This window comes from Castor canadensis, chromosome 11 (assembly GCF_047511655.1).
Source record: "Castor canadensis chromosome 11, mCasCan1.hap1v2, whole genome shotgun sequence".
Classification (NCBI taxonomy): domain Eukaryota; kingdom Metazoa; phylum Chordata; class Mammalia; order Rodentia; family Castoridae; genus Castor; species Castor canadensis.
In genome coordinates, this window is record NC_133396.1 from 1258329 (window position 1) to 1283436 (window position 25108).

The window sequence follows — 25108 nt, forward strand, 5'->3', positions numbered from 1 at the left end:
CAAAGTGGAGTACAAAGCAGGTCACACCAGGTGTGGGCGCTGAGCCCATGGGGACAGGGGTTACAGAACTGATGGAATGATTCCTGAAGGTTCCTAGAGACAATCTACGTCAGTCTCAACCCAGGACCTTCGTGACACCCAGAGCTAGGCTACTGCTTCTCCAGTGGCTTCCGACACCCAGGTGTGGGGAACAAAGGAGCCTCCCAAGGGCTGTTCTTCCTTAGGATACTTGGGGACATCCCAATGTCAAGGTCCTGTACTGGAGCTGGCCATCAGTCTCAGTAAGGAGAACAGACCACCACAGCAGTCTCTGCAGACCATCTGGGCATGACCAGAGCCTGCTCAGCCACTTCTTCCTTCAGCCAGGAAGACACATGAACAGTAGCTGCCAGCTGTGCCCACTCAGAGCTGAGGGAGGGTCCCAGGAGCTTCCATCAGAGGAAGTGTCCTGGTGCCATGGTGCCCCTGCATCCCACACTGGAACAAACATACCCCACATTCTTTGCCTGGCCAGCCCCTGCCCCAGGCTCTTCTGTCTGCTCCCGCATTCTTTCTCCTGGAGTTGTGACTCAGGATTTGATAAGGGTCTCGGCAGTGTTTCATCATCATGTTTATTCATGAGTTTTCATTCCAAAACACTGTGATGCTGCATCAATATGCCAAGAAAACAGGCGCCCAGAGGCCTCCAGCAAGGCTCAAGTACTTTAATGAGTTTTACTTATTGAATAAAAGTGTCAACATTGTGATAGAAAAAAAACAAACGAGGGAAGCTACAGTCCTTGTTTCAACCCTGTTACAGCTAAAGGGGAACAGTCCCCACTAGAGACCATGGCCACTGGGTTCCACAGTGATGATGGGGGTCTTAGGATGCCATCTCAGGTGAGGGGAGGGAGCTGCACAGCATGCAGCCTCACTCCTTGAATTTCCACTCCTGGCGGCACATGGGGCAATGCTGTTGCACCTGCTGTGCATTGAGCCACTTGAGGATGCAGTGCATGTGGAAGCAGTGAGAGCACTGGCCCCACACCAGAGGGCAGTCGTCACCAGGCACCTTACCTGAAAGGGGGACCAGGAGAGGACAGAGTTACAGAGGGCCTGCACTTGGGATTAGGCAGGTCACACAGAGCACATGACAACCAGGCAGGGACCCTAGGGCATTGGCTTCAGCTTGTGGACTAGAGTGGCTCATGTGTCACACAATGGAGAAGACAGAAAGTAGGAATGTGACCTAACTCACTCACAGGCATGACTTCCCCGCAAGAAATCTGCAATGAGCCAGGCCTCATCCAGGGTAAGTGAAGTGCAGAGGGGAGCTTAGTGGCTCCTAAGAGGGGAAGACCTCTGGCCTGGCCTTCCACTTCCCCCTGGGTTTGAAAGGCAGAGGAAGAAGGGTGCCCTGTGACATCACAGGCCCTGGGTCCATCCGTAGACACTTGACATATAAGGCCAATAAGCGATCAAGGTGCCAAGGAAACACAATTTGAGCAGGGAGCTGTTTTCTCATCCAAGGGCCAGGAGGCGTGAGGCCTTGAGACTTAGATTCCTTCCCTAAAAATCTTGTGCACTACAAGAGCCTTGGGGACTGGTGTTTACAGTCCACATGTCAGTGGCATGGTGGTTCTGTCCATCTTTTCCCACCTGCAACTTCAAAGGTTCCCACCTCCAAGGCCAGGGGCACAGGTTGCAGGCACCCACCCTGTGGGCCTGGAAATGCTTCCTCACTGGAGAGGGCCTGCGACAGTCCAAATCGTGATCAAGAGGACACAACAGCCCCTCGTTGCCCAGAATCTGGACAACCTGGTTCAAGCAGCGCACAGCAACACCCTGGGTCCTGCCCACATCACAGTCCTGGCACCAAGGAGCTAAATCTTGCTGCCTGTCCTGTGGTGCCAGCCCCTCTAAGTCACCTTCCCCAGTCTTTCAAATTCAGCATAAAATTGCCCCTGCCCAGTTAGCTTTGGAGCCTGCTAGCCCACCAATGGGGAGCATCTAGCTGACGCACTTGTGGGAAGACTTGTATGGAGAAAGGTGCTGTCTTGCTCTGAAGATGTCCCCACAGGCAGTAGGCCTGGGATATCTGACGAGTGTGTGAATACACTGGGGGTGATTCATGCAAGGATGTGCTAATGTCTTGATGAAATGATGTTTTTAATTAAAATACCTCTTGACAAGATTGTTTTACCCCAAAGCCCTATGGGACATGCAGCAGATTTATTATAGCCTTACTAACTCTGGATTTTCATAGGAGTTCAATTTAGCAAGAGAAATATGAGGCTACTTCATGAGGGAGGGGAGAAACAAGTTAGACTCATCAGACAGTTTGCACATTAAAATTGGCTCAGCCAGGCACTAGTGGCTCATGCCTGTAATTCCAGCTGTTCATAAGGAGGATCACAGTTGAAGACAGCCTAGGCAAAGAGTTTGTAAGACCCTATCTCGAAAATACTCAACACCAAACAGGGCTGGCAGAGTGGCTTAAGTGGTAGAGTGCCTGCCTAGCAAGCGTGAGGACCTGAGTTTAAACCCAGTACCAAAAATAAAACAACAAAACAAATAAAATTGGCTCACTTGGGCTTATCAGCAAATCCAAGAACTGACTACTGACTACATTCCCTACTTTTTTCTTTTTTGTGGGACTAGGGTTTGAATTCAGGGCTTCGTGCTTACAAAGCAAGCACTTTACCACTTGAGCCACACCTCTAGTCCTACATTCCCTACTCTCTACAGCCAACAGACCCTGTTTTGGTCTTTTTTTTTTTTTTCTTTTTCTTTTTTTGTGGTGCTGGGGCTTAAACTTAGGGCCTACATCTTGAGCCACTCCAGCAGCCTTTTTGTGATGGGTTTTTTAGAAACAGTCTCTTGAACTATTTGCCTGGGTTGGCTTTCAACCATGATCCTCCTGATCTCTGCCTCCTTAGTAGCTAGGATTACAGGTGTGAGCCACGGTGCTCTGTCTTGGTGTTTGAACTTATAGTCTTACTCTACCACTCCAACAGACACTGTTTTAACAAAACCCAAGCACAATGAAAAGCTTGAAATGCTGAGTGATCAACTACATAGGATCTTGTCTGGATGCCTCAGTCAGGCCCTCCCAGGGATCTAGGCTGGGCTCTGCAGGCCATGTGTGGGTACACCCTAGTGTACCCACCCTGGGTACACTAGGTTCGGGTGGCTCATGCCTGTGATCCTAGCTACTCAAGAGGCAGAGATCAGGAGAAAAGCAGTTCAAAGCCAGGCTGGGCAAATAATTCGTGAGAACCTATCTTGAAGAAACCACCACAAAAAAGTGCTGGTGGAGTAGCTCAAGGTGTAGGCCTTGAGTTTAAGCCCCAGCACCACAAAAAAAAAAAAAAAAAACTTTTACCAAGTCAATAGCCTATTGCTCTGGAAGTTAAAAGTGTTTGCCCTTAGTCTCCTCATCTTTGTGGCATCCTTAAGTGATCTGATGGACTGGCAGAGTGGCCTAAGTGGTAGAGCGCCTGCCTACCAAGCATGAGGCCCCCAGTTCAACCCCCACTACCACCAAAAAAAAAAAGTACCAATGAATGATTGTTTTGATTAACTCCTGAGTGATGAGCTTTCCTTTTCAGTCAAGGCAGATGCAGAGAGTAAGCCTAGCCTAGGTGTAATGGCATAGGCCACACCTAGGAACTCGGGAAGCTGAGGAATGAGGATCTTCAGTTTGAGGCCAGTCTGAGTTACACAGTGAGACCCTGTCTCAAAAGTTTTTAAAAACTGGGCACAGGGCCTGCCTAGGAAATGTGAGGCCCTGAGTTTAAACCCCAATGTGGCCTGAGGCCGGGGGAAAAAAAAGTCATTGATAACAAAATATACTTGAAGACAAAAAAAAAAAAAAGACAGACAGTAGCTCATGCCTATAGTCCTAGTTACTCCAGAGGCAGAGATTGGGAGGATCTAGGTTTGAGGCCAGCCAGGGCAAAAAAATCCATGAAACCCCATCTCAATCAATAAAAAAGCTCAGAGTGTCTGTCATCCAAGCTACATGGGAAGCATAAATAGGACGGTCAGTCTAGGCCAGCCAGGATGTAAGTGTGAGACTCTTCACCATCTGTCTCCAAATGTCTTTTTTTTTTTTTTAACGCCAAACTCAACATTATTCCTTTTAGTTCTTTAAAAACAGTCCCTCCTCTATCCCTTTTATTGGTTTTCAAGGTATTTGTATCTTAAAAGTTTGGTGTGTTTTGCAGAGTACCTCACCTTCCAGGTTTTACAGTTTATTTCTTTTATTGTTCCTTGGTCCCCACCTGTGTTCTGTGAAACGAAAATGTTTGATTACATTTAGGTAAAAGGTGGATTTGAGGGGGCGGGGCGAGGGGGCCTGTGCTTGCCGCTTGATCCACTCTACCAGCCCTTTTGTGTTCAATTTTTTCGAGACAGGGTCTAACTATTTGCCTGGGCAGGCCTTAAACCTTGATCTTTCTGATCTCTGCCTCTCCAGTAGCTAGGATTACAGGTGTGAGCCACAGGTGCCCTGATCATTCCTGGCTTTTGACAAGAGTACTTACTTAGTTTTTGGTGGAACTGGGGTTTGAATTCAGGGCTTCACGCTGGCAAGTAGGTGCTCTAGTGCTTGAGCCAAGCTCCGGTTGATTCTGCTATAGCTATTTTGGACATAAACCATTAGCCTGGGCTGTCCTGGACTCGCCATCCTCCCAATGTCACCCTCATGGAGAACCCGGCATGACAGGCGTGAACCACTCGTGCCCAGCTCGTTCACCACTATTTGTGATCACTGTTGGCCTGAACTGCCTGGTTTCTACTCTGTCAACTTTTATGCAGAAAAAGAAAAACAAAACCCAGAGACGTTAAGGCTGGATGTGCAAGCAGAGCTCTAGAGAACGCAGGGTGCAACACTTACAGTCAGGACAGCAGCCATTAAACGCCATCCTGCAGATGCCACAGTTCTCGTCGTTGGCCACCCAGAGCCAGGTGGCCACGCCGTTCCAGCACTTAATTTTCACCTTCATGGTGGTGGAGCCTGCGGGCTGAAGGAAGAGGATTACTTGGCCAAAGTTAGTGGCTGGACCCCGCTGGAAGCACGGGGCGCTTGCGAGGGGATCCTTAAAAGTCTACGACCACGAACGAGCACACTGCTTTTCGCGAACAAGTGCAAAACTCCGCCATGCCATTTTTTTTTTTTTTTTAAAGGCTATGACTAGGAAAAAAAAAGCGATGGTCGCTCTACTTGGCGGGGAGTCCAGACTCCCGCTCGCCGGGGACCTTCGTCTTCAGGGTAACAAAACCAAGACCAGATCGCAGCCCCCCGAAGGGCCCCGCGCCGCCCAGCTTCACGCCGAGGGGACGCACCCCAGGGTCGGCGCCAGGAAGCTGGGCGCCACGCACAGGCGACCGCGAGGGGCGTGGGGCAGCCGGGCTACGCCGACCCCTTCGCTAGGCGGAGAGGGAGGGGAGTACAGGCCCCGCCCACCTCTCGGCCCTCGCACCTTCGCCACCTAATCACGCGCCGCCCCGCCCTTCCGTTGGCGGCGTCGACGTCCGCGCGGGAAGGTACAAAAACGACCGCACCGCGGCCGGCGCCTCCGAAGCAGCGCCCGCCGAGTCCTGGGCCCGGCACGCACGCGCCAGTTCGCCCCGCGCGCGCTCCTCGGCCAATCAGCTTCCGCTCCAGGGCCGCGGCGCCGGAAGACCGCGCGCGGCGCCGGAAGTGACGCGCCGGCGTGCTGACGCGCGGGCTCGAGCCGAGGCCCGATTCCGCGCCCGCCATGGCCGACAAAATGGACATGTCTCTGGACGACATCATTAAGCTGAACCGAAGCCAGCGGGGTGGCCGCGGCGGGGGCCGGGGTCGAGGCAGGGCCGGTTCCCAGAGTGGCCGCGGCGGAGCGCAGGCCGCCGCGCGAGTGAATCGAGGCGGCGGGCCCATGAGGAACCGGCCGGCCATCGCCCGCGGCGCGGCGGGCGGCGGCGGCAGGAACCGGCCGGCGCCGTACAGCAGAGTGAGTGAGGGGCCGCGCGGGCATGGGTGCGCGTCCGGCGGGTGTGGGGCTGCTTGGGCGTCTGGCCAGGTGGGCGGGGGCGAGGTCGCGCGGTGAGGTCCGGTCCCGAGGCGGGGATTCCCCCCCCACCCCGCCCCGGCGCTTTGTCCCGTGTCTACCCGGGGCTCCATGGCGGCGGCGGAGGGGACGCCGGGCCCGGGAAGTTAGGCGGCGGAGCGGCGGACGGGGCCTTTCGGCCGCCCGCCCCCCGGGCACCGCAAGAGGGAGCGAGCGTGTGGCGGCGGGGGCGAGGGGAAGCCCGGGGCGAGGCTCACGGGCGTGTTCCTGTTCTTGTGGGTTTTCCTGCAGCCGAAGCAACTTCCCGACAAGTGGCAGCACGACCTTTTCGACAGCGGCTTCGGGGGCGGTGCCGGCGTGGAGACGGGGGGGAAGCTGCTGGTGTCAAATTTGGACTTCGGAGTGTCGGACGCTGACATTCAGGTAGGAAACCGTGGCTTCTCGGACAGCTGCTCGCCCTGCACACAAGGGATGGGGTCTTCAGTCCTCTCCCCGCCTTGGAACCCGAGCTCCCCCAGCTGCCCCGGGCCAGCCGGTGTTCCTGGGGGGCTGCAGATGGAACCCTCGGCGGACCCTAGGTCCGGCTGCTGGAAAACAGGTCCTCGGTGGGCTGAGAGGCGCCCCTTTAGTGCTGTGTAGCTGCTGCGACTGCAGATCCTCTGCCTGGACGTCCCCTGTGTGTCCGATAGACACTGCTTCTCAAATTTTGCGCTAACGGAGAAGCAAAACCTCCCTATCCATGTCCGACAAAGCACAAAGGCGAATCGTAGCAGTGTGTTTTCCACTGCTGTTTGCTTCAAGCTCTGCGTCTCACCACCTATCCTTGGTCCTGTCAGTAGGATGACTCTCAAACCTGTCTTTGGGTGAAGTGTTTTCTTTTTCTTTTTCTTTTTTTTTTTTTTTTTTTTTTTGATTGGACCCCAAAGGCATTTAAGGTTTTTTGGTTAACAAATTCTTGGGAATGAGTCTTGGAGATGGCAGGGTCAGAGTGCTGGGCCTCCCTGGGTTCCATTTCGTAAAGCCCAGCCATTTGGCCTTGCCTTGGGAGGGCAGAGTAAGGCCAGTGAGCACTCACAGTGTCTCAACACTTTTTTTAAGGTGGTTTCTGGCATCCACTGGAAACCGCTTTTGGTGAACTCCACTTCCCGCTGTGTGCCTGCGGCCGGAGTATCCCCACACTCTGGGTTCCCTCTCCAACTCCCAGCCTGCCAGAGGTCAGGGCAGTTTCCGTGGAGCGCTTGACTTCAGACTTTGCGGCAGGCTTGAGTAGGAGGAGAGGGAAAGGTGAGCCAGAATCTGCCTTTGGGGGAGGGGCTGGGGTCAGCGCTCCTGAATCAGCGGGCCCTTCAAGCTGGTTTGGTCTATTGGACAGTTTCCCTTGCTTTTACTCTTAGGTTCTGCTCTTTGGTGAAACAGTCCTTGGGGAACTTACAAGTTTTCCTTTTTTGAAAAAGATAGTGAGATAATCTGTGTCCTGTACCAGAGCATTTGCGACTTCCTTTACCTGCATCATGGTACAGATGTCAGGTCCCCAAGTGGGCAGTGGCCCTCCATCCCAGGTGTTTCTTGGAAGTTGCTGTTCTCCTGCCCCATCCCTTCCCTCAGCTCCAGTTACGTCTCCCCAGTCCCCCCTTGTAAACGGCTGCCTGGAAAGCACCCCTAAAGCACTCATGCTGGCAGGGACTGGCCCTGGGCCACCAGAAGGAAAATGGCTTAGCTGCTTTGGTAACAGTTGCCCTTTCTGGCTCCCAGGAACTCTTTGCTGAATTTGGAACGCTGAAGAAGGCAGCTGTGCACTATGATCGCTCTGGTCGAAGTTTAGGGACAGCAGATGTGCACTTTGAACGGAAAGCAGATGCACTAAAGGCTATGAAACAGTACAACGGTGTCCCTTTGGATGGTGAGTCTGGGGCTAGGCCCAGGATGCCTGAGGGGCTTGTTGGAGTTTGGGGCTGGTACCTGTCCCTGTAGGAATATGGGTTGCCCCTCTGGCTGAGGACACTTTGCATTTGCCCCTTTGTCTCTCTCTTCCATTCTGCCACCTCTCATGCTGCCCCACACATCTGGACCAACCTCTTGTGAACCCCCATCCAGCAAGCTACATCCCTCCCCTCCTTCAGCTCCTTCCGGAAGATTCACTTCTGTGAAGCCTTCTCAGAACCGCCATAGTACACCTGAGTGCGGGGCTGTAGTCGTAAAGACAAAGGTACCTGTTCTTCTTCCATCAGGTCACCCACACCTGTCCACCCATAAGCACCCCGGACACCTGACCAAACAGCCCTCCTAGCTTGGACTGAGAAGGAGTGAGGAGGTGTTGGTGGGGTTGATACCGTTGCCACTTTGTTCTCCCACCAGGCTCCTCAGGCCATTTCCCTTGTCGGGGGTGTTGGAGACACACAAAGGCCCTTTCCAGAGCTTGCATGGAGACCAGGGTATGGTGTCCCCTGGGTCAGCTTCAGAGCCTCTGGAATGAGATTTCTTGTATTCTTTGCCACAGGCCGCCCCATGAACATCCAGCTTGTCACATCACAGATCGATACACAGCGGAGACCTGCACAGAGGTGAGCTCTTGGGGTGAGGGATGGGCCTGTGGTATGGAATCACATTGCCCACGAGTCCTTTCCAGTTAGGTCAATGAGTTCTGTTTTCCTTGCTAGTGTAAACAGAGGCGGCATGACTAGAAACCGTGGCTCTGGAGGTTTTGGTGGTGGTGGTGGCACTCGGAGAGGGACCCGTGGAGGCAGCCGGGGAAGAGGCAGAGGTGCCGGCCGGAACTCAAAGCAGCAGCTTTCTGCGGAGGAGCTGGATGCACAGCTTGATGCCTACAATGCGAGAGTAAGTCCTGAGGGGTCTTGGAGTCAGGGTGGGACTGACCAAGCCAGGAGGGGCCAGGGCCTCCTCAGTCAACCGCCTCCCTCTTGTTTCAGATGGATACCAGTTAAACAGCCGGCAAATCCACGCCTGCAACAAGACCCAGATGCCTCGGCTGTGCTCCCTGGTGGGAGGGGTGGGAACTGGGCTGTGTGGCCAATGATGGATTTGGTTTTTGTTTTTTTTGATTTGTTTTTTTTTTTTCAGTTTTAAAATAGGATTTAAAACTCATGTAAAGGTTTTCTTTCTTTCTTTCTTTGTTTTTTTTTTTTTTTTAAATTCTGAAACAGACCTGTTTTGTACTGAGTTATTTTTGGGATAAATTTTACTGGTTGCTGTTGTGGAGAAGGTGGCGTTTTCACCTTTGCCATAATAAAATAGAAATGTGTGTAGAACTGGAGCTGTCTGGTCCATCCCACTGCTGGAGTGTTCCTGGGCCAGAGCTGGGTGTCTGGCCAGTGGGCTGGGAGGGCAGCAGGCCAGCTGTGGCACCCAATGTAGGACTGGAATCCAAGGCTGTGACTTTCCTGTCTCCTTCCCCATTGTTCCTAACTCCTTACTCTAACTCGGCAGATGGGAGGACACTAGAGCAGCAATAGCCCTTTGCTTGGAGCTGCCTGTTCATTCTGTGCCTGCACCATGAAATGAAGGGTGTGCCATGCTGTGTTGTGTCTTGAGATCTATGACCCTGAAATTTTGGGATTGTACTTTTTCCTTTTTATGTAGTGTTCTAGAGAAAATTGGAATCAGCATTTCGTACCATGTACTCTTAATCCTCTTGTGCTTCCCTGATTTTCTGTTGGCAGGAAGCAAACTATAAGAGGGCTCCCTCAATTGTGCACATTATTTCTCAGTGTCCTTGGGCCTTACTGGTTCCAGGACCAAAATTTCTCACGTAGAATGCGTGTTGTTTACGTAGAACCTATCTATGTTCTCCTTCCTGTAGGTTTTAAGTAACGTCTTGGCTAATAATACTTACCGCAGAGTAAATGCTGTGTAAGTAGTTGTTACGGCGTATTGCTTAGGGAATAATGAATGACGTGGAGAAAAAGAAAAATTGCACGTGTACAGTTTACTTTTGAGTATTTTCAATATTCTGTTGGTAAAATCTGTAGACAAAGAGCTGGCTTGATGAATTTGGTAAAATATCTTCTGGAAACAGACAGAATCTTAACATCCAGACTGTGGTGGCCGTAATCCCAGCACTAGGGAGGCTGAGGCAGGAGGGTTGAGGGTTTTCATCTTCTCTCACAAACGTACAAAAACCAATGTCCATTTGAAGATCGGGGCAGGGCGAGGAGGGAGAGCCTTGTACCACCTGATGCTAGGTTTGGTGGCAGCATTTTGAGAGTAGAGTAGGGCAGGGAGACTGGAGCTTTGGAGTTTTGTCTCTCACTGTCTAACTGCTGGTATACTAGGAAGACCAACAATGGGTGAGTGAGGTGGGGAGACAGCTCTGAGGAGGAATTCACTGGGGCTACTGAAGCGCCTCTCTAGGCAATAGCTTCCACTGGGCGCATGCCTCAGGCTAGTTCTGCTTCCATGTTTGGACGGGACTGAGTCAGGGGTGGGGTGTGCAGGGTGATTCTGTCAGTGACAGTGATGCTACTACAGAGCATAGACTGCCACTAGAGCATCCTGCTGTGTGTCAGGCTGGGCCATGGTTAGAAAGGTAGGTGGCCAGTGTGGCTAATTTTGGCCCTCTAAGGAGCCCAGTCTGTCTGGAGAACGGCTTACTGAGTGTTTGTTTTTGCTGCTGTAATAGTGGGGAATGGATGTAAGAGGCAGAAGTTATTTCATGTAGTGCAGGTTAAGCTGTCCCTGAGGATGTGGCCCTGGCTGGCCCCTGAATGTTGGAGCAGACATGAGCAGACACATGCCACGTCTGCAGGTGAGCACACTGGTGAGGACTTGGTGCTGTTGTGAGGCGATGCACACTGGGATTACCTGGCATCACTGGCTTGGCAGGGGATGATGCTTGATGGGAAGAATAAGCAGGGCTTGACAGCCCAGGGTTTTCTTGGGAGGAGAGGAGGGCACAGGAATGAAGGTTGTGGGGCATGGCCTCTGTAGGATGGACAGGCATCAATGGAGAGAATGTCCTAGAAAGGAGTGAATGTGGTAGTCATTAACTCACTGTGGAAGACATTGGAGACTGGGCAGATGTATCCAGGGATTCTACATGAGAACTTGCTGCTTTGAGCAGGACATCTTGTTTGATAGCAGGTGGCATGTGAATATTAATGAAGTGTGTGGCCTAGAGAGGGTTGTATGTGAGGGAGCGGGAAGGATGACATTGCTGGAGCAGGGACCAGTGTTTGCTGGTCACATGGGTTCTGTGGAGAAGGTAGAGGACAGTGGCCTGGGGATAGGGCTGACCGTTTGTGGTAGGGCCAATCTGGAGTCCACCTCGTCTTCCTGTGGGAGGTAAGCAGGAGAGCTGGGACAGACCTTGAAGTAGGCCTATGCTCCCTTATCTGCAAAACAGGGAAAATCTTTCCACACTTGGAGCCAGAGGACCATTTTATTTGTGGTTCAAGGCAGGGTACTATTGAGGTAAGAAGGGACTCTTCCTTCACCTGCACAGACAGCTGGTGGAAATGAAGGGTGTGTCTAGCAGGCAGTCATCTGGAGGGCAGTGCCAGGGCTTCCTACCTGGGGATGGAGTGGAGTATCCCAGGCCAGTACTCTGCTGTCCCCCAAAAGTGAGTGACAGGATAAAATGTGACTTGGTGTTTTACATGTCGTTCTCACTTATATTGCTTGCTCGACCATAAGCTGAAGGTTTCTGGCTGGCTGGCTGCTGCACCCTTACAGCAGCTAGGGAGACCCTGTCCCTTGTGCTGCTATGTGGTCCCCATGGGAAAGCAAAGATTGGCCCAGCAGTGAGTACACGACTTGTGTGTGGCCAAGGTTAGGCTTTGGGGCTTTTAGATATGCCGAGGGAGAAGGAAGGGAATAGCTAGCTCTTGGGGAGAGGAGAAGCAGCACTTTGGGAGGTCAGAGCTCTTCCTGGGCTGGCTCAATGGCACTCAGCTCTGCCTTCAGCCTGAGATGCTTAAAAGTAGCTCTGAGGAGCAACTGTGAAAAAGAGCCTTGGCTTTTGGTTGATGTGAACAAAATTTCAACAAACTTCATAGGCTGAGGAGGAGCTGTACTCCCTGTGGGCATCCAATGGTATCAAACATAGCACAGCCTCAGGCTGCCTTCAGACTCCTTTTTGAGACTCCGTTAGGCTTCTGTTTCTATACTTAGCAAAAGAGCTGTTAAGTTTTGTTCCTTAGCAAACTGATAGTTTCAATGGAGGAAATACAAAAGTAAGAAATTGTAACACAATATGATAATGATAGTAGAATAAGAAATGTGGGAGGGGAGTGGGAACATAGACTGAGAGCTTTTCTGTCTGTTAATGGGCTGTATAGTCACCAAATGTTTGTTGACCGTGGCCTGTGCCTCCATCTATACTAAATATGGGTTTACTATGTGAGTTCTTACCTATCCAAGAATCTACTAGTGATACAATCTTTTCATTTTAAAGTTTAAAGAAGCTGGGTGCTGGTGACTCACGCCTGTAATCCTAGCTACTTGGATAGCAGGAGGATTGTGGTTCAAAAAGCCAGCCCTTGGCAAATAGTTCGTTAGATCCTATCTTAAAAAACCATCACAAAAAAGGGCTGGCGGAGTGGCTTGAATAGTAACAGTACCTGCCTAGCAAGTGTGAGGCCCTGAGTTCAAACCCCAGTGCTGCCAAAAAAAAAAAAAAAAAAAAGTTTAAAGAAAATGAAGTTTATTTAAAAAGGAATAAAAACAAAAAAAAAATGGGCTGAGGGCATGGTTCATGTGGTAGAGCACCTTCCTAGTGAGTGTGAGGCCCCTAAGTTTAAACTCCAGTGTTGAAAAAGAAAAAAAAAATGAAGTTGATTTACTCACACAGTGCAAGTTGTGAGTGCCTACCACATGCCTGACATGGTTTTCAGACACCAAGGAAAATAGTGACTAAAACACACCCTTTGCCTCAGAATGAAGTCCATAGAGAGCAGACAGGAAAAAGGGAGATGCAGTATGTCAGGTGATTGAGTTACAGAAGAAAACCAACCAGGAAATGGTAGGGAAGACGTGGTCTAGTCCTGGGGACGCCAGAACTGGGACTGATGGGCTGCAATCTCGGGAGATTTTTGTTGCTTTTTGGTGGTACTGGGGCTTGAACTCAGGACCTCTCACAGTTAGTTAGACAAGCACCCTACCACTTCAGCCACGTTCCAGCCCTGAACAGTATTAATAATGTTTGGAATATGAAGTGCTTTTCAAAGAAAACTGGTGGGTTTTTTTTTAATAAAAACATTCTTTTTGTTCAAAAGAAAACTAATGTTTTAATTGAAGAAGTAACAGCGCAAAGTGGGCACAAAGCAAGGTGCCTTCCATACTCTCCGAGGGATCTTGTTACTCACTGCAGGGATGTCTTCAGGAAGGGCTGTGAGGTTATTGACATTCCTTAAGTTTCACCCACTACACAGTCCAGTTTCCGCTGAATTTGCAGCATCACATCCTACCACCATTATCAGATTCTAGAAACCCCACACCCATTAGCAGTCACTCCCTACTACCTTCCCTAACACCCTGTAGCAGTCTGCTTTCTGTCTCTTCTTTTGCCTGTTCTGGACTTCTTGTGTGTGGTGGTAACTGGGAATCAAACTCATGTCCTTGTTGGCTAGGAGAGTGCTGCAGAGCCCTGGACAGTTCATGTAAATGGAGTCAGCAGTACTCTAATCTGGCTTGCAATCTTTTCACGGATCGTCATTCTTCATATTGCCAAGTATTCCATGTGTGGGTGTACTGTGTTTTGTTCATCTACTCATTTGTTGATGAACATTTTGGTGGTTTCTCCTTTGTGACTGTTACAGCATTTATGTTACTTTTTTTTTGGCAGGGGGTGGGGGATGGATTACTGGGGCTTGAACTCAGGGTCTGCAGTGGCTCACCGCGTCACCAGCCCTTTTTTTTGTTTTTGTTTTTTTTTTTGAGATAGGGTTTCTCAAATTATTTCCAGGGCTGGCTTGAACCACACTCCTGCCCTCTGCCTCCTGAGCAGCTGGGATTACAAGTGTGAGCCACCGGGTGCCTGGCATATTCATATTTTTGTATGTATTTTCTCTTGGAGTGGAATTGGTCATAGGGTAACTGTTTACACTATGGTGGATCTGAACTCGGGGCCTCATGCTTGGTAGGCAGGTGCTCTACCACTGGAGCCACACCCTCAGTCCTTTTTTTTTTCTTTTTTTGGGGGCGTTATGGGATTTAACCTCAAGGCTTTAAGCTTGCTAGGCTGGCACTCTATCACTTGAGCTTGAGCTATACCTTCCAGCCCTTCAGTTATTTTTCAACTAGGGTCTTGTGTTTTTGCCCAGGCTGGCTTGGATCTCTTTGGTGAGACTGGGGTTTGAACTCAGGGCTTCACACTTGCAAATCAGGCACTCTACCACTTGAGCCATACCTCCAGCCCCTTGGACCTCTTTTTATGCCTCTCTTGTAGCTGGGAAGACAAGTGTGTGCCACCATGCCCAGCTTTATTGGTTGAAATGGGGTCTTGCTAACTTTTTTTACAGGCTTTGCTCAAACCATGATCTGGGGTGAATTCAACTATGATATATTGTAAAAACTTTGGTAAATGTCACACTGTATTATTGTATAACAATAATAATAATAAATTATTAAAAAAGGAAAAAATAAACCATGATCCTCCTGATCTCTGCCCCTGTAGGGATTAAGACATGAGCCACTGCACCTGGCTTAATTGTTTTAACTTTTTTGAGGAACTACAAACTTTTTCAAACAGTCCTGACAGCAATGCATGAAAAGTTCCAGTTTTTTCATGTCCTTGTCAGCACTTTTTTTTTTTTTTTGGTGGCACTGGGGTTTGAACTCAAGGCTTCATGCTTGCTAGGCAGGCACTATACCACTTACCACTTGAGCCACTCCACCAACCTAGCACTTGTTTTTTTAGTTTAGCTATCCTAGTGGATGTAAGTTGGTATCTGCTGGTATGCTTTGTAGTTTCCTTTTTTGTTGTATTTGTTTTGTTCTTCTGGGTGGTATTGGGGGTTTGAACTTGCTAGGCAGTTATTCTATCACTTGAGCCATGCCCCTAAAATAATAAGCCATACTGTTGGTACCTCTTTTTTTTTTATTGGCAGTACTGGGACTTGAATTTAGGGTGTTGCTCAGGAGGCAGGTGCTCTACCGCTTGAGCCACGTCTAGCATAAGGAGACTTTTGTTCTTTTTTGCAGTGCAGAAGGTTGAACCCAAGGCCTTGTGCATGCTAGGCAGGCACACAGTCTACCACTGAGCTACATCATCAGCTCCTTTGTTTTTTTTAATGTCTCTTTATTTTTTCTTTTGGCAGTACTGCAGTTTGAACTCAGGACTTTGAGTGTTTGCTACATAGATGTTTTACCACTTTGACTCATACCTCCAGTCCATTGTACTTACCTTTTTTTTTTTTTTTTGGTGGTACTGGAGTTTGAACTTGGCCTTGCACTTGGTAGACAGGCTATCACTTGAGCCACACCTCCAGCCCTCTTTATCTTTGTCTGGATTGAACAGAAGTTACTATGTCTAAAATTTTCCCTGGGAGATTTGGAGTTCTTTATTTGGGAGCATGAATGGCCTATATGGGATTAAGTGGCCTATTTATGAACTGGCATTCATCACATTCAACAAGATAGAATCATAAGGTGTGAATTCCTCTTGCTGCACCCAGTAGTGTGCACCTCTAGTCTCAGCTACTCTGGAGGTTGAGGTGGGAGGACGGCTTGACTCCAGGAGTTAGAGATCAGCCTGGGCAACATAGTAAGAGCGCTTCTTAAAAACTAAAAAGTTGAGATGGGTATGGTGGCACACATCTGTAATCCCCAGCACTCAGAGTAAGGCAAGAAGAATGGGAGTTGGACGCCAGCCTTGGCTATGTAGCAAGTGGGCTACACAGCAAGACCCTGTCTCAACACAAAGCATCACAAACCAAACCATAAAGAGGTCCATTGTATTGAATATGATGAATGCTTGTACATCAGTTTTGCAAGTTAGAATCGTATCTCCGCTGGAAATGTGGTGCACACCCATACTCCTAGCCAACTCAGGAGGATCTGCCTCAAAAAACGAAGGACTAAAAAAAAACTCAGTGGCCCTGAGTTTAATCCCAGCACTGCAAAAAAAAAAAAAAAAAAAAAAATCACACTTCTCTTCTTACTGCCTAGTATTACTGCTTTACTTTGGATCTGGCATATTCCCTGAAGTCCTATGTGCTGAAGACTTGGTCAACAGCCCATGGTACTATTGGGGGAAGATGTTAGGTCATTGGGGCCATGCTCTTGAAGGAGATATTAGGACCCCAATGCCGCCTCTCTTTGCCTGGCCACTATGACCAGCTTTCTCTGCCATGCATTCCCACCATGACGTACTGTGCTGCAACAGGGCCAAATGACTATGGAATGAAACATCCAAAACTGTGAGCCAAAATAAACCTTTTTTCCTAAGTTGATGGTCTCAGATGTCTTTGTCTCAATAATAGAAAGCTGGTTAGCACAATTACGTTAAATTTTGTAGTAACTTCTTCCTAAAATGATATAGCTAACACTGCTTCTGTTAGCCTGTTTCTCTAAGTGTTCAGATGAGTTTTATGTAATTTCAGTGTTCAAATTTACAGAAAAGAAGTCAAAGTGGTGCAAAGAATTGCTGTGCATCTACCTAGACTCCAGGATGCTCATGGTTTACCACATGCTTTTTTGTTCTCTGCTTTTTCTGAATTAATTGAGAGTTGTAGTCATGCAGCATTACCCCTAAAACTACCTTCTGTGCTTTTTTTTTTTTTTTTGAGACAAGGTCTTTTGCTATGTGAGCCAGGTTAGCCTCAAACTCACAATCCTCATACCTCCACCTCCAGAGTGCTGTGGGATTACAGATGTGCCAACACATACAGTTTGTGATATTATCAACCAGATGTGGTACACACCTGTAATCCAAGCACTCTGGAGGCTGAGGTAAGTGGATCACAAGCTCCAGGCTAGCCTGGGCTGTATAGGGAAACGCGATCTCAAAAGAACCAAAACAAAACAAAAGTTAAACATAGGGCAATGAAATAGAATAAAGAGGCCCAAAGTAAACACCGGTCAGATTCAAAACAAAACAAAGCCAGGTACCAGTGGCTCACACCTGCAATCCTAGCTTCTCAGGAGGCAGAGATCAAAAGGATTGCAGTTTGAAGCCAGCCCCTGGCAAATAGTTTGAGAGTCCCTATCTTAAAAAAAACCCATCACAAAAAAAAAAAGGTCTAGTGGAGTGGCTCATGGTGTAGGCTGAGTTCAAACCCTACCACTGCAAAAAAAAAACACGTGCTCTCACACAATCAAGCATTAGCATTGATGCAGTTAGTGCTATTAAATGATTGCCCTAATAGGCCTATAATGTTTTTCCAGTCCCCATCCATTGCACTTAATTCCTGTCAGCCCCGCTCCATTTTTCTTGAAACTAGCCCAGGCTGTCCTAGAAGTACTGATCCTCCTGCCTCTGCCTCCCAAGTGCTGGGATTGGGCTGTCACTGAGGCCTCTATCCTGTTTCTTTGTTGTTGTTTTTGGCAGTATTGGGGCTTGAACTCAGGGCGTCATGTTTGCTAGGCAGGTGCTCTATCACTTGATCCACTCTGCCGGCCCTTTTTTATGTGTGTTGGGTATTTTTGAGATTTAGGGTCTCATAAACTATTTGCCCATTTTGGCTTTGAACTGAAATCTGATTTCGCCTCCTGAATTGGTAGATTTACAGGCGTGAACCAGTGGTTCCTGGCTTACCTGTTTGTTTAGTTGTCTTAGATTTATAGGACTTCAGCCTTTGTCTTTTATGACCTTGGCATTCCCTTGTCTTCACACTGGTGTTTGAGTAAGGACTAATCACTGGAGCCGTGCCTCCACCACATTTGCTTTCAGTTTGTTTTTCAGGTTGTGTCTTCCATTTTTGCCTGGACCAGTCTGAGATTGAGATCCTGCCACCTTCACCTTCTGAGTAAGCAGGGCCGCAGGCATGCGTCACCACACCCAGCATCTGTGTGGCACTAGGGTTGAATCCTAGCACACTTGCTAGGCACTTGGTCTCCCATGTGAACCACTCTGGCAGCTGTCTTTGGCACTTTTGACTTTGTCAGCTGTTTTGGAGAATATCCTCACCTTGGGATTGTGCCACTTTGTCATGATCAGAGTAGGTCTTGCTGTAGCTGTGCTGCTTTCATGTACCTGTTAACTTTTTTCTATTTTTTTAAATGGTATGGGGATCAAACCCAGGGCCTCATGAGTGCTAGGCAGATGCTCACAACTGAGCAACTACCCAGCCTATTATAAAAATTTGTTGTTTGGTTTTGGTTTTTGAGACAAGGTTTTGCTTTGTAGCCTAGGCTGGCCCCAAACTCATGATTCTCCTGCCTTAGCCTCCAAAGTGCTGGGATTACAGGCCTGTGCCACCATGTCTGACTTCAGCTAACTTTTTTTTTTTTTTGGCAGTACTGGGGTTTGAACTCAGGGCCTACACCTTGAGCCACTCTACCAGCCCTTTTTTGTGAAGGTTTTTTTTTTGAGATAGGGTCTCACAAACTATTTGCCCAGGGCTGGCTTCAAACTATGTTCCTCCTGATCTTTGCCTCCTAAGTAGCTAGAATTGCAGGTGTGAGCCACCAGCAACTGGCAACATTTCTGTATTATAAAAATACTGCAGTTGCCAGCTGTGGTTGTGCACACCTATAATTCCAGCACTGTGGAGGCTGAGGCAGGAAGATCTCAAGTTCAAAACCAGACTGGCCTACAGACTGTTTCAGACCAGCTTGGGCTGCATAGCAAGAACCTGACTCAAAAGAAAAAAAGTCTACAGTAAATATCCTTGTGACTAAACCTCATGTGTGTCTAAGGTTACTCCCTCAGGCCACATCCCTCAAAGTAACCTCACTGAGCCAAAGGTGTGAGTGCTATTCCACTGGAAGGCACTTCTCATGGGATTGAGCCTCCCGACTGCTCAGTGCTGGGGATAGCATTCCTATGCTCTGCACTTAGTCTCTCCCTTTTGCAATCTTGATAAAAGTTAAAATTAACATCAACCCTTCCTTTGTATAAAAACTACAGGAAGCACCATTCCATGTTCAAATGGGTCCAGGTCACGGGATTGTCTTTCAACAGAATGTTACAAAGAGCAAAAAAAGAGGCTTGCTAAGGGTTGTGTGTCCTCCCAAAATGCTAATGTGGAACTGTTGGCTCCCAAGAACATAGTATAGGAGGTGGCCTTTGGGAGGTGATTGTATTACTGTTTAAGGAAAGAACCAGTGTCACTAGACACCAAATCTGCAGAACTGTGCACTTATAATAAGTTTTGGGGTTTTTTGTTTGTTTTTTTAAATTTTTATTTTTTGGGTTTTTTTTTTTGTTGTTGTTAATTGTTTTGTAATAAAAATTTAGGTTAGATCGACATGAGTCCACAAGACAAATTTCAAAGTAGGAGGGGTCATAAAAAGCTTTGGGAAGATTCACACTTGGAGCTCAGCTGCTGTAAATCTGGGAGTTGGTATGCAGGTCTTGGCTCATGGCCCAGGCTCATCTAGGTATAGGACTATGAACCTGAAGAGCCAGCCTGGGACACTCCTGGGCAGACTGAGCCACCTGTGCTTGCATGGAAGGCCCAGCAGAATTCCCTCCCATAAACAGAGGGACTGATCAACTGCTGCTGGAGTCACTTTGGGATGTTTGCCCAGAGCAGTAGAGACCTGGAGTAGACGGGATAATGGAACTGCAGTTGTTTACCAAACTAGAGCACAGATTTGCTTCCAAGGTGTACATTTGCAGAGAAAGTGGGGGCCTGAAGGAGACAACTGGGCCCTGTTGAAGAGGGTGGTGGGTTCACAGGGTTCGTAATGCCGTATTTCTACCTTGGTGTATGCAGCAGCCTCCTGCCGCTCCCACACCACCTGCACAGGTCTGTGTGGCCAGCAGAGCAGGACGTGAAGATGGTCTTCTGGGACTTGGTTATGAAGTTGCCCTGGCTCCATCTTGAGCAATTGTCTTCTCTCTGTTCTGAGGCCTCTCGAGGGAAGCTACTGCTGTGTTCTCAAATTCACCTTATGGGAAGGCCAGCAGCCTGGGTGCAGAAACTGAGTCCTCAGGAAGGAAATGTAGGCTTTTGCGACAGCCAAGATCAGACGCCCCAGTGAGGCCCTGGAAGCCACTCCTGATCCCAGAACTCAGAACCCCGTGGTGCCTGGAACTGCTAAATCTCAAGAGTTCATTTTCACATAGCAATAAATTGCGAAGGAAATGTTTGAAGTTTTGTGTAGTGAAGTTTTGAGGGTGTATTTTTAAGCACTTGATTTATGTGAAAGCAGTTCTTTCTTCAGAATGGAGGCGTCAGAAGCCACTGGGGACATTTCACACCGATGCAGAAAGCTCTGCTTAGGGACCGTGCACTTGCCTCCACCGTGCGAGTCACACAAGAATATCCACAGACCCCTCCAGACCAGACCAGTAGCTCCCAGTACGTCCTGTCGCCACTGTGCCCTGCCGTGTGCACCTCAAGACGGACTGAAGCAGTCGTGCGCGCTCGAGGGCGCCTTCCCGAGGGTGTGCGGGAGCGCAGAGAAGCCCGTCCGTTGTTCAGGGGACGATGCAGCTGGAGGGAGACTTCGGGCTGGCCCACATACCCGAGCTCAGTGCCGACAGCCGCAGCCACGCACGGCTGCACAGGCGGCCGGCCGGGCAGGGCGCACAGAGCCGACAGCACGCGGAGACTGCCACACCCACGAGGGTTGCCCTGTCTACAAGAGCCGGACCCCTACGCGGCCGGCGCCGACACCAGGGGCCCGGGACAAAGGGACAAATCCTCGGCAAAGCAGTCTGGGGACCGCCCGCGAAGGGCCGCGGAGCGCCCGTGAGCGGGGCCATCGGGCCCGAGCGCTGCTGCCCTGGTAAGGGACGGGACGAGCTCGATTTACAAACACGATCACGGGAGGCGCTAGCTGGGCCCGGTGATGCTGCGAGCCCACGAGGCCGGCCGCAAGATGGCGGTGGCGCCCGGGGCCGCCCCTCCCACCGCGCATGCGCGAGCCGACCCCGCCCGAAGAGCGGAAGTCGCGTGACCCCGGAAGTGACCGTCCGGGCGGCGGGCGGCCGACGACGTTCGTCATTTGGTGCGGGAGGGAGCGCGAGCGCGGCGGTCGAGCCTCCGGTGAGTGGCGGGGCAGCGCGCGGCGAGGGGAGGGGGCCACCTTTGTGCGGCTGAGCCGGGCCTCCGCGGGTCTCGCGGGGCGGGGCGCGGTCACGGCGGCGGCCGCCGGGCGGGCGGGGCGCGGGCGGGGCGGCGGGGCGGGCCGGGGGCGCAGCGCTGGCCCCGCCCGAGTGGGCGCCTCTTCCCGAGCTGTGATGCCTGGGCTGGGGGCTCGGCCGATCTCCCCCTCCGCGGGTCGTTCGGCCGGGGGTCTGGGGTGGGGACCGACCCTCACCTCCGGTCGTCCGGCCCCGCCCAGCCCGGATTGCGGGCCCTGCGGAAGCGCGGGCCGCGCCCGGGATGCTTTCGCCTGCAGACACGCGCGAACGGCGTCGGGCGGGGCGCTTACAAGGAGCGGCCGCCTGGACTGGCTTGCGGGCCACCTCGGGTCTCGGAGGCCCGAAAGCCTGGCGCTTTTGGTTGGGCGCCTCCCCGGGCCTGCGGAGAAAGCGCTGGTGTCGTCCGGCGGGCTGTGCTCCCACCGTTACCACCGCGCGGAGATACCCGAATGCGTTTCCGGGCACCCCTCGGGAACCCAGGGAGCTGATGGGGCAGCGGAGGTGGAGGGAAGCCCTGCGGGGAAGAACCAACCGGGCTTGGTCACTACTGGGTGGGCACCGCCCTAGGCGCTCTTGGGCCAGGGCCCAGAAAGAGGATCCTGAGAGTGCTGAGCGTCAGCTCTCAAGTTGTAGCCACAGACCCTCACAAGTGAGGACAGCTCTGGCACACATAGGTTCCCCCGTGCCCCTCTGAAGCGCTGTAGGATTCAGACGATCCCGGGAAGGCTGGCTTAGGAGAGCTTTGCCTGGAAGAGCAGTAGAAGACGCTTCCTCTGCACGTGGGGAGGACGCGAAACATCCTTCCTTAAAGGGACCTATATCTGTGGCCCAGAAGGGCCCTAGAGATTGAGCGTGGGCCTTGCCAGATTGGGGGCTACTGCCTCTTTGAGGGAAGTAGAGAGCTGTGCCCTGCCTCCCTGAGGAACAGGCTGTGGTCCCCAGTTATTTCTTGGGCACCATACCTGAGGTGGGCAGGGGCAGCAGCCAGGGCATCTCAGGAACCCACCTTCAGAACTGGAGACTTGGCTCAAGTAGTAGAGCACCTTCTTTGCAAGCGTACAGCCCTGAGTTCAAACCCCAGTTCTGCTTTAAAAAAAAAAGAAAAAGCCATTCCTGCCCAGAAACTGCACCTCCCTGTGCCTCCTCCTTCCTCCTTCGGTACAACCTGCTGGTAGCTGGGTTCTCACTGCGAGGTGGTTGTGGTTGGCCCCAGGCTGTCATAGCCCTGCCCCACCAACAGGTGTCCCAGGCTAGAGGTGAGAATGGCTGAACAGGAGCCCACAGCGGAGCAGCTAGCCCAGATTGCTGCTGAGAATGAGGAGGACGAGCACTCCGTCAACTACAAGCCCCCTGCCCAGAAGAGCATCCAGGAAATCCAGGAGCTGGACAAGGACGACGAGAGTCTGCGCAAGTACAAGGAGGCTCTGCTGGGCCGTGTAGCAGTCTCTGCTGGTGAGTAGGCTAGGCAGCAGGGAGTCAGGCAACCCTGAGCTCACTCTGGGAGCTGGTGAGCTCAGTTGCTGAGACACCTGTCACTCTCAGTTTCTTCCCCTGTTCCAGGGCCCCTCCCCCTCTGGCTGTGTTGTGGGAAGTCTCATGGGGTGGGGCTCTAACAGACTGTCACTCCCTAGACCCCAACGTTCCCAACGTCATCGTGACCCGCCTGACTTTGGTGTGCAGCACCTCCCCAGGGCCCCTGGAACTGGACTTGACAGGTGAGTTTGTGTGAGGGTCCCTAGGTGGGGCCAGCTGACACCCTACTGCTACCCCTAAAAATGATTTCCTGGGACACTGGCACTCTCTGGTGAGGTGGACAAAAAGTGCAGCCAGGTGGTGTTGAAGGCTCTGCTTTGTGCTGAGGAGGGGTTGGGTGCACTGAGTGTGGGAGTGGCAGGCCTCCAGGCAGCCAACTGAGTCTTCTCCATAACGTAGGTGATCTGGAGAGCTTCAAGAAGCAGTCATTCGTGCTGAAGGAAGGGGTGGAATACCGGATAAAAATCTCCTTTCGGGTAAGGTTCAGGAGACCTTGGGTGAGAGGAGTAGGGTGTGGGGGTGCTGGCTGACTTGCCCTCTTCCTCACAGGTGAACAGAGAGATCGTGTCAGGCATGAAGTACATCCAGCACACATACAGGAAAGGTGTCAAAAGTGAGTGGAGGGTGGGGAATGGAAAGCCTGTGGTCTTCTAGGAGGGACAGCAGCACCAGTGACCATGCCCTTCCTGTGTCTCACAGTTGACAAAACTGACTACATGGTGGGGAGCTATGGGCCCCGGGCAGAGGAGTACGAGTTTCTGACGCCCATGGAGGAGGCGCCCAAGGGCATGCTGGCTCGGGGCAGCTACAACATCAAGTCCCGCTTTACAGACGATGACAAGACTGACCACCTGTCCTGGGAGTGGAATCTCACCATCAAAAAGGAGTGGAAGGACTGAGCCCCAGAGGGGGAGGTGGGCAGGGCGACGGACAGACAGAAGGACCGATGGGCCCCACCCCACACCCCTCCCCACCCCAAACCAAAGTGCTGACAGGGCCCTTCCCCACCACCACTTCTTCCTGGTCCACCTCTGGGGCAGCTCCTCTGCCTGCCACTCCTCCATCCTCCTGCCTGCAGGCCCCTGTGGTCTCTAGTGTCACCTTGCTGCTTCTGCCTGTGCAGTTGGGGAGGGGGTCCGGCCTAGAACCCCACCCCTATCTGTGTCCCTTCAGGTTCCCTCTGCTTACCCTTTCCCAGGCCCTGGCTGGGCCCTGGCTCCTAGAAGGGAGTGGAGCACTGTCCAGGTTGCCCAGCCCATGTTGTCTGCCCTGGCTGAGCCAGGAGCACACAGTGCAGGGTCCAGGCCAGGCTGTCCTCCAGCCCCACCACTCTCTGGCCAATTCATGTATCGCTGTCAGTCACTGTCTAACCATGATGCCTTAACATGTGGAACGTGTACTGGGGCCGTCGCTAACTCTTAACTCCCCATCTGCATGAGCATGGTCTCCCCTGTCCTTGCCCTGTCTGCCATCCCTATCCCAGTGACCTGGGGAGGCCTGGGGTGTGCTGCTATTGCAGGCCTGGTCAGCCCCTTCCCTTCCCCCTGGCCAGGGCTGGGGACGGCTCTAGTGGCTAGGGAAGGGTCAGATTGCCAAAACCCAATGCCTCCAGCCCCATCTGGGAGGCAGGTGTCCTCACATCTCTGCATTCTCTGTCCCAGTGGGCAGTGCTCAGCCCCATTCCCCACAGAGAGCCCCCAAGGGACAAAGCCAGCAGCCGAGCCTTACTTGTCTCACCTGGGCCCCATGGCCTAGAACCTCGTGCCTGGCCTGTCAGTATTTATTGCCTCCATTTGTGCCGTCCTCTGGGCCGGCTGGCCTGCCTGCCACCTCTGCCCTGGCTCAGTGCCACCATCCCTGGGCAGGCCCTCCCCGGACCCAACCAGGACAAATGTGGGACCAAGTGCACACACAGTTGGGAGCTGTCTCCTGTGCCTCCCCTCCCTGTCCCCGGTCCCTGTGTGGTGTCTGCCAGGTCCAGGCCTTGATAAGCAGACAAGCCTGCCCCTGCTTCTCTTCTGATTGGGAAATAAATGCCCCTGAAAGAGCCTGGGGGGTCTTTGTTTTGCTTTGGGGGTCTGGAAGAGGTAGTTGGACTCCAGTTGTGGGGAAGGGGAGTAGAGGCCTCTTGGGTTAGGTCTTTGCTAGCTGGGGAGTGAGATCCGCTGCTCCCCAGCTCTGGTACCTTTGTTGCTGCCTTGCTGTGGCTGTTCAGTGGGAAAGGAATCTTAAAAAAAAAAACCCTGGGGAGGATTATATGCAGAACCTTGCAGGAAGTTAGAATGATGAGGCAGGAGTCACAGTGTTGACCCTAGACCTTGGCCTTCAG

At 51.5% G+C, this 25108-nt stretch overlaps 3 protein-coding genes across 5 annotated transcripts; 2 read left to right on the forward strand and 1 right to left on the reverse strand.

Annotated features, from left to right (window-relative positions):
* Positions 1-688: 688 nt before the first annotated feature.
* Positions 689-5626, reverse strand: Anapc11 (anaphase promoting complex subunit 11). 3 transcript variants are annotated; one of them, XM_020188210.2, is made up of 3 exons: positions 5466-5626; positions 4880-5006; positions 689-1056 (listed from the first exon to the last, which is right to left on the reverse strand). In XM_020188210.2, the coding sequence occupies exons 2-3, from the start codon at positions 4986-4988 to the stop codon at positions 911-913; spliced, it is 255 nt and encodes an 84-aa protein (XP_020043799.1). In that variant the 5' UTR covers positions 4989-5006; positions 5466-5626; the 3' UTR covers positions 689-910. The 3 variants fall into 3 exon arrangements, with proteins under 3 accessions (XP_020043799.1, XP_073900973.1, XP_073900972.1); XM_074044872.1 differs by having other exon boundaries at positions 5450-5614; XM_074044871.1 differs by lacking the exon at positions 5466-5626 and adding an exon at positions 5329-5352.
* Positions 5627-5698: 72 nt separating this feature from the next.
* On the forward strand, positions 5699-9301 carry Alyref (Aly/REF export factor). Its single transcript, XM_020188075.2, has 6 exons — positions 5699-5978; positions 6327-6458; positions 7788-7935; positions 8533-8596; positions 8693-8870; positions 8963-9301. Exons 1-6 carry the CDS (start codon positions 5745-5747, stop codon positions 8975-8977), a joined length of 771 nt encoding a protein of 256 aa, XP_020043664.1. The 5' UTR covers positions 5699-5744; the 3' UTR covers positions 8978-9301.
* An 11713-nt stretch (positions 9302-21014) lies between these two features.
* On the forward strand, positions 21015-23793 carry Arhgdia (Rho GDP dissociation inhibitor alpha). The gene is made up of 6 exons (XM_020188100.2): positions 21015-21148; positions 22487-22698; positions 22878-22961; positions 23179-23255; positions 23329-23392; positions 23479-23793. The coding sequence occupies exons 2-6, from the start codon at positions 22509-22511 to the stop codon at positions 23676-23678; spliced, it is 615 nt and encodes a 204-aa protein (XP_020043689.1). The 5' UTR covers positions 21015-21148; positions 22487-22508; the 3' UTR covers positions 23679-23793.
* The last annotated feature ends 1315 nt before the right edge of the window (positions 23794-25108 follow it).